Source organism: Triturus cristatus, chromosome 6 (assembly GCF_964204655.1).
Source record: "Triturus cristatus chromosome 6, aTriCri1.1, whole genome shotgun sequence".
NCBI lineage: Eukaryota > Metazoa > Chordata > Amphibia > Caudata > Salamandridae > Triturus > Triturus cristatus.
Window position 1 is genome coordinate 562961468 of NC_140589.1, and position 14966 is coordinate 562976433.

Consider the following 14966-nt stretch of genomic DNA (forward strand, 5'->3'; position numbering starts at 1 on the left):
AAAAACAAGATGGGGCTCCCCTTCTCGTAATCCAGTCAGATGACACTTCAGTTGTGACAGCATAATCTGAAATCAGCAGTGCAGGCATTTTTACATGCATCACTCTGGAGGGATGTCGTACTGGCTCCCTCAATGGAAAGTCTGCATTCTCCCCTGTTCTTGGGATGTGTGTGTGTGGGTGGTAGGTTTCACATGCAATGCCAGGTTTTTGGCTTGTGGATTCTACTCTATTACACATGTGTCTTTTACACAAGATGACTAGTGCTTTAGCCAGTGTCCACGTGTGCCATCTTGAACATTATAACATGATCATAGACTTTTCCACATTAGAAGCGTGGAACACTGACAGACTTGTATGCATGTGTAGGGCCCTTAGAAGGGTGACCCTTATACTGTTATCATTCAAATGTGAAGGTTGGTAAGAGATCTGTGACTAGATAGTGTCTCTACCAGATAAGGTGTTACCGAAGGTAAGTAACCTGTTCATCTGAGAGACACTTCTAGCCTTACCTTAGAATAGATACCCAAGCAATACCTCCGTGTAGGTGGGTCTTTGAAACTGATTCCAGACCAGAACGTCCTGCGGAACGGAACTCTCAAAATGCCTGTCACAATGGAGCTGACCATCCAGGCAGTAGTGTTTAGTAAATGTATGCAGACCATTTCATGTAGCTGCCTCGTAGATGTCCAGGACATGGTCTATGTTAGATAACACAGTGGTCACAGCCTTTGCTTTTGTGGAATAAGCCTGCAAACCCTCAAGGGGTTGCTTTTTGGCCAGTACGTAGCAGATCTCTATGCAGAGTACTACACATCTTGAGATGGTCCATTTCTGCACTGCCTTCCCTTTCTTAGCTTGAGCATAGCTTATAGAGAGTTGCTCATCCACCCGGAGATCTTTTGATTTGTAGAACGGCAACAGTCTTTTGGGTCCAGCCTTTAGAGTCTCTCCTCTTCCTTAGAAGGAGGAGGAAGAGCCAAAAAGGTAGGCAAGGTGATGTTCTGGCCTGCATGAAAGAATGTCACAACCTTAGGAAGAAAGGAGGCACGAGTTCTCAGAACCAGTTTGTCTAGGTAAAAGGTGATTTAAGGAGGGTGCACAGATAGTGCCTGCATTTCACTTGCCCTCCTGGCCATCAAGTAAGCTGTCTTGATGGTTAGCAAACTGGGTAGGCAGTTGTGCAGTGGCTCAAAAGGCGTGCACTTCTGAAAATCCAGTGCCGGTTTAAAGTCCCAATGAGGCATGATAAATGGTCTGGGAGGGAGCATATGTTGGAGACTTTCGAGTAACCTAGACAGGAGACTTGAACAAAGTAGGTTTGTCCAGCAACCGCAAAAATGCCGGAATGACTAATAAATAGTTCTTAACTGTGCCCAGAGCTGACCCAAAGACAAACCAAATAGTAATTCTTTAGAAAGGGTCCATGTCCTTCGATGTACACCATACCACAAATGTGTTGCAGCAGCAGGCGTAGACCGTCTTGATAGAGGGACACCTGCCTTCCGGAATAGTATCGCAGACTTCAGAAGGAAGATTGAAAGCTGTTAACTGTTGCAGCTTAATCTTCACGCAAGAAGGCATTGAGTGCGCAGTTTCGGGTGCAGTACCTTTCGCTATTGGTGCGACAGAAAATCCTCCCCAAGAGGCCACCTGACAGGAGGGCCGATGCTCATGCGTAATTGCTTGGAATACCAGACTCTCCATGCCTAATCGGGAGTCTCAAGAATGACCTGGGCTGGGTCGTTCCTCATCTTCTTGGGAGTTCTCTCTGGACAGTAGTGGTATTGGCCAAAAGGAGGCCTGAGCTCCACTCGAAACGAAAAACCTCTCCAAGCGAGAGCTGCCTTGCAAAAGTGCTGACACTGTTTTTTCTTGGAGGTGGCAAACCAATCTAACTAAAGCACTCATCACTCTGAAAGAGACCTTGCACCACTTCCAGTTGGAGGTGCCATTTGTGACCCGCTTGGCATAGACAGCTGAGTTTGTCCACCCTGGCGTTCAGAGAACCTGCCAGGTGTTGAACCATCAGAGAAGTTACATCAGGTTCCAACCATGTCCAGAGACATAGGCCCTCTTGAAAAAGTGTCCACGACCCCACCCTGCCTGGTTTATTGCAGTATCGCATGGTGGTGGTGCTGTCTGTAAATACCTACCTTATTGGAGGAAAAAAGGCGTTTAATGCCAACTGGATTGCCCAGAGCTGCAGCAGGTTGATGTGAATCCCGGACTCTGCCGGAGACCAGAGTTCACTGATCTCCACTACTCCTAGATGGACAGCCAGCTCACGAGTGACATATCCGTCTCTACAGTTAACGCTGGGTCAGTGGCAGACCCCTCTCCCTACCCCAACCAATCGCTGATTGTCAGCCACCACTGCAGGTCTTTTGCAGTTCCCTCTGTGATTTGAACCATGTCAGAGAGATTCCCCTGATGCTGTGTCCACTAGAACTTCGGGTCAGACTGCTGTGCTCGCATATGCCAACTGGCATATGTTACCAGAAGGATGTGAGAGGCCATGAGGCCCGACATCCTCAACGTCTGTCAACAAAATCCAGGATAGAGGCTGGAACATCAGTATCCTAGCCTGAATATCATGGACTCCCTGTTCTGGAGGATAGGCCTGAAACTGCGTTGTGTCCAGAAGCAACAGAGCATCTGAGAAATAGTCAGGATGGACTTTTTCAATCCTCAGTGAACGGAGGAGGTCTGCCGTAGTCTGGAGGTGGGAGACAACTGTCTGCGGCAAGACCGCTTTCAAGAGCCTATCGTTAAGGTTTGCGAAGACCCGAACCCCTGACCTCCGCAGTTGTGCTGTAACCACAGCCATCACCTTGGTGAACCCTGAGGAGCTTTAGTAAGGCCAAATGGGAGCACAACAGACAAAGTGCTGTTGACCCACTAAGAACCACAGGGTAGCGCCTGTAAGCAGGCAGGACTGGTAGGTGGAAGTATGCACACTGCAAGTCCAATGCTACCGTCCAATGTTGAGGATCCAGGGCAGACATTACTTGAGCCAATGTGAGCATTTTTACCTTAACCTTTTTCAGGAAAAAGTTAAGAGGGCGCAGTCTAGGTTTCGGCGAAGTCCTCCATCCTTCTTTGGCACCAGAAAGTAACAGGAATAGCAAACATAGCATACTTCTGATGCTGACACCCTCTTGTGGCTCCCTTGGGCTGGAAAGCCAACACATCCTGACGGAGCAAGGAGAAATGGTCCCCTGTCTGCTGGTGGTAAGTGGGTGGCATGGGTGGAGGGGTGTCCATAAAGAGGATGGAGGAGCCCCTTTAGGCTAACTTTAAAACCGACTTTCTGAGATGTGATCGACTGCCAGTAATGCAGCTGATGGCGAATCCTGCACCCCACTTGATGCCCATGATGGTATGAGGGCAAACGTAAGAGGTTTTGAGCCTGAGGCTTCAGGGGGAGTGGTGGACTGGCCTGACCTCTAGCTTGTAGCCCCACGTGATCTGTGCGAAGTGTATCCTTAACCATGAAAAGTGTTTTGTGGCTGGGCAGCATTGAACACGGTTGGAAGCCCCTTCCGTAGCCACGAAAGGGGGGAAGGCGGGCTGTGGTCTTGCAAGGGTCAAGGACCTGGCTGCAGCTCTGCTATCCTTAAAGCTCTCGAACGCTGATGCTGCCTTCTCACCAATAAGGTGAAAGCCATCGAAGGGCATGTCCATGAGCGAGGCTTAGATATCCCCCCGAGAAGCCAGTGGTTCTCTTGTTGAGGATTTCCGTGTAAAGTCATAATCATGTGAATAGTCCCGCCCATGTGCGTGGACCCCGGAGCACTTCATTAGATACATCTTCTTAAGTTGTCATCTTCTGCCTTTCTTCAGGAAGGCCTGTATGGACACTTAAGAGATAAAAAGACAATAATGCAGCCTAAGCAACTAGGCTACACTGGCCTTTACTCCATCCTGAAGTGAAAAAAGATAGCCAGTTTAACTTAGATCAAGTAATTTGCTGAGTTTTACACATAGAAAACTCTTTCACAAAAATACTTTTTTCATGATCGAGATGAAAAGGAATGGATAGAGAAGCCCCCATAGGCTGCCATTATGTGTCTACAAATGGGTACCGTGCCTTTAAGAGTCTCCAGAGACCCCCGGTATCCCATGAGGCACAGCCAGAGGCATTTACTTTCAGTTCTTTTTTCCGGCTCCTGCTAGCATGACCCTGGAGCATTGAGCTCTACCTTTTTTAGTATTTCATCAAAACTAGTTTTTATTTCTGGCTTTTTACAGTTTCACTCGACGTCTTTGGCCATTAGCCAACTTCTGCTGCAGTTTTTTGGCAGAATTTCTGCTGTTTTATTGTCATAATACATCTCTATTTGACAAGTGCCCTGACTGCGGTAGGAAGAAGGCTAAGTCGGGTTCTCATGTAGTCTGTATTCTTTGTTTGCTTGTGTCTCATGTGCCTGACACCTGTTCCATTTGTAAGACCTTTTCCAGACGCACCCTGCGTGACAGGGAGTAGATTAGGCTCCAAGGGATGGAGCAGAGGAGACAGAAGGCAGCTTCTTCAGCCTCTGGGAAAGGAGAGGGTAACACCTCTACAAAGTCCCATGCTTCGACCTCTGGGGGGCTTCATAGCAGAAAAACGACTCCGGTCCTGGTCGACGTCGGCGACGACTACATCGAGAGCAGGTATGACCACGATATTCTCTGTCGACTCTGGGCTCTGGGTAGAAGCGTCTTTGACGATCAACGTCTTGGAGAAGAACGGCAAGATCGCCGTCGAGGGGTTCCCCGTGTTAGACGTTGACGCAAAGAACATCGCCGTCGAGGCATCATCGGCATCGATCTGAATCTCACAAGCGTCGTCTCCGATCTCCATCCACGTCAACGCGAAGACCGTCGTCGAGGAGTAAATTGACGCCTACACGAAGGTCGGCGTCGAGAAGAGGATCGAAGAAAAAGTAGACGTCGAGGGATCGATACCTACGTTAGATGTCAAGGTCCCATTCCGGGCCTCGCTCCATGGTGAGCCTATCATCGTCGGCAACAGGGACTTCGCGTTCCAGACGACGTAGACGCTCGACGTTTAGCAGTGGATCGACGTTGAGGGGGACTGATGGAGAGTCTAAGGTCACTTCCTCAAAGCCCACTCGTTAAAGGAGGTTGGCATCTTCGCCAAGTTCTGAGTATTTGCGTACCTACTCACCAACTAGGTCGCCTCCTGCTTAGCCTCCACCGATGGCATCACCAGGAATACCTCACGCGCCACTGACTCCTCCGCCTCCTCCTACTCTTCTGTCTCCTCCTCCGCCACTGATTCTGCCTCCTCCACCTCAACCTGGGCCCGTGGCTCCTCAGCCTATGCGCTCGACGACCAAGAACACGGTCTCGCTCGAGACATTGTTCACATAGGTCACCGGTCCTCCACAAGATCACGTCGTCGTCGATAACGAAAGGTCTCGGTCCCGGCATACCCGGGATGCATCTTCCACGAGTACAGGGAGGTACTCGCCTACTCTCATGGACTTTCCCCCGCAGAGTGTTTATCAAGTTGATATTTCCACCTTCCAGAGGTTCTGGTCAGAGGGGCTGCGAAACTGAACATTCTCCTGTCTACGCCTGTGCATCCGACCTCTGTGATATTTGAAACTCTACAGAAGAGACAAACATCACGTCCGTTGGTTCCGGGTTTGAAAGAACCGGCTATGTAACTGTTCCTGACTCCATCCTCTATAAAGTCTGCGCCTTCAAGGTTGCAGAAGTATCGTCCACCGGATTCGGACCCTGCCTTCCTCCAGCTGGACCCCATTCCAGACTCTGTCATAGTGGTGGCGGCACGGAAACAGCATGCTACGTCTCTGACTTCCACAGTGCCCCCAGATAAGGAGAGCCGTAAGCTGGATTCAGTAGGCAGAAAGTCTTGTAACACTGCGACGACTTCTGTGAAGGCGGCCAGCTCTACTGCCTTGCTGGGTCGTTACGATAGATCCTTGTGGGAGTCCTTTCAACAGTTTGTGGATCTCATACCCAGAGACAACAGGAGAGACTTCCAGGAGATTGTAAATGAGGGCCTAATGGTCTCTAACCAAGTCATCAGTGCTGCGGCGGATACTTCGCTCCTGGCAGCCCACGGGTATTGTGATGGTATTGCTCTACGGCGTCATGATTTGCTTCGTCTCACATCTCTGAAGACTAAGGCACAACAACGAATTTCCAATCTCCCGTTCTCTGGCACAACTCTCTTTGGCTCTCATGCGGACGACGAGATGGCCCACATGAAGACCGAAATGGAGACGTTGAAGGCTGTAGGTTTGGAGAATCCTAAAGAACAATGTAAGACCTTCCGTCCTTTCCAACGGCGTTATTCCTCTCAGAGGTTCCAACACTCTCCGGGTCGCCAGTCCAACCAACAGCAGCAGTTCCAGCATTTTTTTTTTTAGCCGTTTCATAAACGTCAACAACGAGGACTATCTAACCAGCAGTCTGGACAGGGGAACAAGGCTCCTGCTGGTCCCAAACCCTGAAGGGTTTCTTCCCCCTCGTCCGTTGTCCACTCCGGTGGGGGTGTGTATCAAAGAATATCTGGCAGAGTGGCCGAAAATAACACAGGACAATTGGGTGCTGAATATTGTTCGCAGTGGATATTCGATACGTTTTACAAGCCCTCCTCCATCAATCCCTCCAACTCGATCAAGATACATGCTGCGTTAGTTGCAGAAGGAGGGCAACACCCTACTAGAGAAAAGGGCGATAGAACTGAATCCTCTGGGACAGAAAGGAACAGGGCTGTATTCACAGTTCTTTCTAGTTCGCAAGAAAGACCAGAACGAGTTCAAACCCATTCTCTACTTAAGACAAGCCAACAAATGGGTTCGAAGAGAAAAATTTCGGATGTTGTCCTTGCATCAGATCTACCCTCAACTTCATCAGGGAGACTGGCTATGCGCAATAGATCTCCAGGACGCATACTTTCATGTGCCCATGGCGAGGAAACATCGCACGTTCCTGCGTTTCACAGTGGGCAGCAACCATTATCAATACTCCGTGCTGCCCTTCGGCCTGAAGTCGGCTCCTCCGACTTTTTCCAAATGCATGGCGGTGGTGGCTGTGCATCTGAGGAGGAACAAAATATTTGTCTACCCATACCTGGATGATTTGTTGATCAAGGCAGCTTTGTTTCAGGAAGCGCAACTGCATTTCAATCTGACCTCCAATCTCTTAGTTTGTTTGGGACTACACATCAACATCACGAAGTCGATCTCGACTTCTGTTTAGTGTCTTCAGTACCTAGGAACTACTATCGACACACGCAGAGCAAACGTGTCCCCTTCTGGGGAGAGACACTTATCGATCCTTCGGAAGGCTCAATCTCTCATGATAATACCTTCACCAACGGTGAGGAAAGTATCGTATCTCCTGGGCTCGATGGCTTCCTGCATCTTCCTAACTCGGAATGCACGCCTTCATTTGGGACCCCTGCAGGAATGTCTGGAGGATCAGTGGGACCAGACACTGGGGGACTGGGAAGACCGGGATTCCCTTCCACAAAAAGATACCCACGCAAACAATAGTGATGGATGCTTCTCTCCACGGACGGGGGTGCACATTCCGACCACCTTCAGATACAGGGCACATGGTCCCCAAAAGAGACCAAGTACCACATCAACTTCCTGGAGCTTCGAACAGTCCATTTGGCGCTGAAAGCATTCCAGCTGTTGTTTCACTCCAACTCCCTGCTTGTCCAGACGGACAATACGACAGCTATATTCTACCTCAACAAGCAGGGGGGCTCCAGATCTTGAGTGCTGTCTCAGGAAGCCCAGGCCATCTGGCACTGGCTGTTAGCCAGGGACCTGACCATCACGGCAACTCACCTTCCCGATGTTCAGAATACTCAAGCAGACGCGCTTAGCAGAATCATTCACGGAAACCATGAATGGGTCTTAAACAACGAAGTGGTGCAAGACATTTTCGACAGATGGGGTACTCCAGAAGTCGATCTGTTCGCTACCGCAGAAAACAGCAAATGCCGCGACTTCGCCTCCAGGTTTTACCAACCAGGGACTCTGGGGAATGCCCTATGGATCAATTTGTCAGGCGGCTTTCTCTACGCTTTTCCGTCAATTCCCCTGATTCCGACAGTGCTGATCAAGCTCTCCCAATCACGGACCAAGATGATCCTCATTGCTCCGGAGTGGCCCCGTCAGTGGTGGTTCACAGACCTACTCCACCGGTCTCTCCTGCCACGTCAACCGTGCAGGCCGGACCTTCTGACTAAGTTCGGCGGACAGATGGTGCACCCCAACCTCTCGTCATTGAATTTGGCGGCATGGCTCCTGAGCTAGTACAGTACGGACATTAAAATCTCCCTCAGGACTGTATGGAGATATTGAAAGAGGCCAAGAGACCATCTACATGCACGTCCTATGCGTATAAATAGAAGAGATTTTGTATCTGGTGTGCTTCTAAGGACTTGGATCCTACCTCCTGTGAGGAGGTTGTCATCCTTCCTTACTTATTACATTTGGCACAATCTGGCCTTCAGTTCCATTCGATCAAAGTTCATCTGGCAGCTTTGACTGCTTATAGGAAATGTCCTTCACAAACTTCCTTTTTTTAAATCCCAGTTATCAGAGATTTTCTTGAAGGATTGAAAAAAGTGTTTCCTCCCATTAGGCGTCCTTCTCCTCCCTCGGAGCTGATTGTAGTCCTTTAACGACTGATGAAGGAACCGTTTGAACCCATTCATAAGGCTTCTCTTCAGCATCTTTCCAGGAAGACTGCTTTCCTTGTGGCCATTACGTCTGCCCACAGGGTTAGCGAACTTCAGGCTTTATGTTGTAAAGAACCTTATACAGCCTTTCATTCCTCTAAGGTAGTTATAAGTAGGGCTCCCGGTTTTATGGTATTTATTTTTTTGCCATTTCCGTCTGTATTTATCCATATTTATTTTTGGGGCTTTTTTTCTGTATTTATCCATATTTATTTTTTCCACAAGCAAAAGGCGACGCTAAGGCTAGTATTTTTCCACATTTATTTACACCATACTGCCCCACTGAGAGAAACTCGCACTGCCTTCAGCACAACTCAATTGTGCTGCGACTAAATTCAAATTATGCACTAGACAACAGTAAAATGCTGTCTGAAAAAAAAATGAATAACGCCCTGGAAAAAGCAAACACTCATAGGGAATGCAAGAATAAGCAAAGCATGTGAACTGTAATCAGAAAAAAACATGGTTACCTTAACGGTTTTAAACTCATTATTCAGAAATCAGTAAGTGATTTTGCCTGAAAAGTTCAAGACATGGCTACAGGACCAGGAAGGGACCCCTTTCAATGTCCATTGCTTATATCCTTTCAAAATGTATGCAGTTTGGTTTAAAAAAGACCACATCCCCAAACACAGAGCCGCATTTTATAAGCTAAAATAATTAAAAAGTTGAAAACGATCATATTAAACGTTTCCACTCTACCCATCAACCCGGTATTGCAGTCACTTTAGGAATGGCGCATTTACCCACCCTGGGAAAACATTGTTGTTCAAAGAAAGAAGATAAAAAGAAAGTAGCGCTTTCACTGGCAAACTCTGTAAAGTGGCGCTAATGTGTGTGGGTGTAAATAAGTCTGGCCTGTCTGCTGTCCACTCTGTATTGCTTTATTTAGGTATTTAACTATTTTTTCTCTCCATTCCGAGGTTTTTCTTTTCAATAGAAAACGGTCAGAAAATGAGGGCATTTACAGCCAAAGTGTTCAGCCTTTTTTGGATCAATTTCACAGGGGAACAAATAAAGAAAAGGAGAGGCAAGAGAGAGTACCTTAAGAGCTGCCTCTTGAAATCAGCAAGTAAGCAGGAGCGAGAAAGAGACAGAAAGAGATGGAGGCATAAAGAGAGGAGGGCAGCCGCCAGAGGCAGATCAGGAGTAGTGGACACGGTCCTTGCCATGAAGGAAAAGAGACAGCGTTTATTTTTTCTCCGTTCTCTGCACTTCCCAGAACGGCTGAGCCTTCCTGCAGCATAACAAAAGGCAGAGGGCGGGTGGCCTCTGACTCCAGGCAGGTCAAGTGCAGGGCCATTAGGTAGCGCTTTCGTGTGCTAATGGCCCGCAAAACTTCACTACGGTCGGAATAATGGAAATCCGAGCGCTGCGCTACTGGTGAGAAGCACGAGGCGCTACAAAAAAAATCTGAAACTTGCACCCACCATTGAGCCCGGTTTATAGTGCCAGCAAATAAAACAGAACTGCGAAACGCTCTAGATGACGCTTTCAGACCCCAGGTGATTCATTTGATTCTTATAAACAGGAAGTTTGAAAAACAATGTTTGTCTTCGCATGCCCCCGCGAGACCCGTGCCCCCCCACCGTAAAACAAGGGGCCTCTGTCAAATCAAAGGGCACACACACAGCCGCCCCGAGCACTTCACAGGTCTTTAAAAGACCATTCCCTTGTTAATGGGGCTTTGTTGGTTGTTGGTTGTTCACCCCTTCTAGAGCCCCTGCATCGCCACTCCGACTATTGCTGGAAGAATTAGCACGTTACACAATACTGCCCTGTCAGCTGAAACCCAGAGGCATCGGGTTTTTGCTTGCAGGAATCGGGAGGCGGGAGACTAGCGCGGCAACATTTACTCGTATTTTACCGTTTATAAATATAAATACAGACAAAGGAAATATCGATTTCCGTCTGTATTTATATGTATAAATCCGTAAATACGGAAAACCGGGAGCCCTAGTTATAAGGATGCAACCTAAGTTCCTTCCTAAGGTTGTTTTGGAGTTTCATGTAAACCAATCTATTACACTACCTACATTTTTTCAGAATCCATCTTTTCCTGCGGAGACGTCGCTGCATTCTCTTGACGTTAGGAGGGTCTCGAAATTCTATTTGGACAAGACTAAGGATATCCGTAGATCAGAACAGCTATTTGTAGATTATGGCTCTGTTCGAACTGGTCCGGCTACCTCCAAACAATCCATTTCTCGGTGGATTGTTTCATGTATTCAACTGTTATCAAAAAGCTAATAAGCCTTTGATTAGTAAGCCTAGGGCTCATTCTACCAGAGGTAAAACAGCTACTGCGGCTTTACTTCGTAATGTACCTATTGTGGAAATCTGTAAGACTGCTACTTGGAAGTCAGTCCACACATTTACTAAGCTCTACTGCCTTGACACTGATGCTAGGGCAGATGCTCAGGTTGGGCAGGCTTCACTTAGAAAAATTTATTTGCACAATAGTGCGGTTGTTCTCTGTTCTGCCACCGCTGGTGAGTTGTTTTGGGGATAGGCTTGCTAGTCTATTCACATGATTAGGACTATACACAGAAATCCCCTACAAGAGAAGGAGTAGTTTCTTACCTGTTACTCCAGTTCTCTTGTGGGGGTGTTTCTGTGATGGTCATAAGCAACCTGCCCTCCTCCCCGGCGGCAGACACAGATGTCTCCAAGACTCAGTAGGCTCTGCTTCTTTACGCCTTCAAAAAGAACTGAAAGTAAATGCCTCTGGCTTTGCCTCATGGGATACCGGGGTCTCTGGAGACTCTTAAAGGCTCGGTACTCATTTGCAGACACATAATGGCAGTCTATGGCGGCTTCTCTATCCATTCCTTTTCATCTTAATCATGAAAAAAGGAGTTTTGTGAAGGAGAGTTTTCTGTGTGTAAAACTCAGCAAATTACTAAATCTAAGTTAAACTGGCCATCTTTATTTCACTTCAGGATGAAGTAATGGCCAGTGTAGCCTAGTTGCTTAGGCTGCATTATTGTCTTTTTATCTCTTAAGTGTCCATACAGGCCTTTCTGAAGAAAGGCAGAAGATGACAACTTAAGAAGATATATCTAATGAAGTGCTCCGGGGTCCACGCACATGGGCGGGACTATTCACATGATTATGACTATCACGGAAATACCCCTACAAGAGAACTGGAGTTACTCCTTCTCAGCCCGGTGTGACTCCCAAGGACCACTGACAATGAAATCGCTCTGCCCAGCGAGTCTGTTGTGTCCAGTCCACACCTGGTGGCGAACTTAGCTGCATCTCTCCCATCTGCAATAGACTGAGAGAGAATGACATGGGCCTCCTGTGAGACCGTAGACCGTGTTTGCACAACCAAATCCCAGATCATGTGGGTTCATTGGGCCAATAGGAAGGCGGTGTTCACCGAAATGTTAGGCCGATGAAAGAGAAAATCCTCTTTCTAAAGGTGTCTAGCCTCTTAGATTACCTTTAATGCCTTTAGTTAGTGGTTGTCTAGGCACATTCTGAAGAGATGTCCAGTTTTTTTCAAGCCTGCTTTTTCACTCGTGTGAGGTGTCCATCCTCATTATACAAACAACATAGTTGTTGCCTGAACACAGCACACAGGTGGTCAGCCCCCAGATCGCAAACATCAATACTTTTTGTTTACTGCTTTCTTAAGAAGATATATGTTGTACTGAATTAAGTATGGAGTGAAATCATTTTCAAATTATCAATCCCTTTTTTCTATTTTAGGTTACTACTCCTCACGTTACAAACGATTGCACTGTTATTAAAGGAAGAATGTACACAATTTTGAGGCAAATCGGCACGGGTGGATCCAGCAAGGTGAGAGTATGGCTTTGTTTGTTTGCTTAAACTAATGGATGCCTTGTGCTGCTCTGCCTTCAATCATATGCATCTCACTGTTTAGAGTGAAAGGAAATATTATCACTATATAAATGCATGCAACTAGATCTTTAATGTATGAGAAATATATAAATGTACTCTATTTAAATTAAAGCTTTTCCATCACTTGTCGTGGAGTCGCACATTGATTCAGAATTTGTTTTTTTGCCGAATATATGGTCTCACACTACTTCAGTTACATAATTATTTTTCATGGTATTATGGAAACCTTCAACATGTTCCAGCCACCTTTGAGTACCATAAATTGGATTATAATAGCATTTGATATTTACATATGATAGTCATCTTGCCGCAGTTTCCTGATCTTAGAATTCTTCCCAGGCACCAGAAAGGATTCAGAAATGTTAGTACAGCAGTACCTCTGCAAGTTGGTAGAGGGCTTTGAGCGACTCCATAGCTACGTCATCTTCGAATGTGACGTCAACAGAATCCATATAAGCGTTCTGCTGACATCAGTTTCTTCTTGTCCGCGCTTACACCGCAGATCCAATCAGCAATTCCTTAAGGCTGTTTTTCAACCCACCTAAATGATTTCGTTGAATGGAACAGTGTGCTTGGGGTTCAAGCTTTGTGGGTTCTGTGGATGACAGATGTCTGCCACGGACCCTCACTCGATTTGTATGTGGTGCTAAGTTGAGCACCATGACTCAAGGCTACTTCTTTTTTTAACATCAGCTTGGTGGTGGCTTCTGTCTGTAGTTGGGATGTTTACAAACATATGACTATGTATGTGCATATATCTATTTAGCGGTGCTATAGACATATGTTTAACTTTATATATGCTTTTGTATCTTTTTTGACAAGTTTGATTGTTAATCTTGTGTTCAATTGCAATTTGAGAGCTAGTTTTCGTATTTCCTGTGTAGATGTTGTCTCTCTTTCTCTTTGTTGTAGTGCTCCATTTTACTCCATACTTTTTCTTGAGTGGTCCTCCTAAATTTCTGGTACTTGCATTAATCCATGCTTACTTTGGTGTGGACGGGTTCTGGGTCTATTTTCTCTGTTTTCTCGTAATAGGTTTCCCTGGAATACGATTCTGCTGGCAAAAGGGTTATAGATCGGTGAAATTTGCCTTGCTGCTGTGTATCAAGATTCCAAATGTCCATACGTAGTCATATTTGGAATTAAAAGATGTTTATTATAACTTTCACTGTGGTCCTTTGACACAGTGTGTCATTGCCATAATCAAGTTTTTCTGTGACTTCCAAGGTTTTTTCTTTCTTATTTTCTCGGTGGTTCTTGCCACAGTGGTTATGAGTTATTGTTCCTTCTCATGTAACTTGCCATACACGTCCGGTCTTCTATTGTAATTTAGTCCAGCTCGATGAGATAAACAAGTTACTTCCCTTCCGTAAAGCCTTATTTAGAATAGACCTAGTCTAGCCGCAGGTTCCTTAACGATCGCCCATCCTTTCTGCTCTATGAACGGATTGTAGTATTTCAGTCACACCTTCAAAGATCCTGGGTTTTTTTCACCAGTGTTCACGGTCCTCATTCTGTTTGCTGTATGGTCTGGTTAGTCCTTCCAAACAAGCCCTCTGTCTGTGTATTACCATGCCTTTCTTCAAGACTTTGTAACTATTGCTAACAAAAATGTTTTTACCCTTTTTTTGCACACTGTCTACACAGCTTCTATGGTGGTCCCATGTGTTGGTTTGGAATCTGGTCACAGAAGAAACTGATGTCCGTGTTTCGGAGGGTGCCTTATATGACCTCCAGTGATGTCACTGACGTGGTCAACGTTGGAACGGAGTCACGTGACACCACCTAACAATGATCTGAGGTGCTGCTGCTGAAACATTTCTGGATCTAGTGTGGCGCCTAGGGAGAATTCAAAAGTTAAGGAATCTGTGGCTAGACTGTCTCTACCAGATAATGAGTTATTGGAGGTACGTAACTTGTTTGTCATCCCCAATCCAACTTTCACTCCTTTCGTGGCCACGGAAGGGACTTCCAGCCGTGCCTGTACCTGCCCAGCCACTACAGCGCTCAAGCTTTACAGCCTCTGTGTGGCTGATGAAGCGGTACCGACAGATTTCGTGGGTCGGGCAGCTAGAGACGGAGCCCGTACCCGCCATCCCCCAGCAGCCACAGTCTCCAAGTCCTAGTAGTCTTCCCCCTTATCATGGGCAGGTTCGGCCTTCACCTGCACCACAGGCGGTCTATAACATCGGACCAATGGGTTTTGCATATTGTCCGGAGGGGCTACTCCCTCCCCTTTGAGGCTACCTCTCCACCCATGCCACCTGCGTGCGACAGGCTGATTGAGGACCATCTTTCTCTGCTCTGTCTGGAAGTGACAGCTCTCTTGTCCAATGGGGCCAGAGAGAGGAT

At 46.8% G+C, this 14966-nt stretch overlaps 1 protein-coding gene across 2 annotated transcripts in view; it reads left to right on the forward strand.

Moving 5' to 3' along the window:
* TTK (TTK protein kinase) overlaps window positions 1-14966 on the forward strand; it is a 650127-nt gene that overhangs the window by 234679 nt on the left and 400482 nt on the right. For both annotated transcript variants that reach the window (XM_085611007.1, XM_085611008.1), the window contains exon 14: window positions 12459-12551. In XM_085611007.1, the coding sequence (XP_085467133.1) occupies window positions 12459-12551 (93 nt within the window). The remainder of the gene's footprint in view (window positions 1-12458; window positions 12552-14966) is intronic.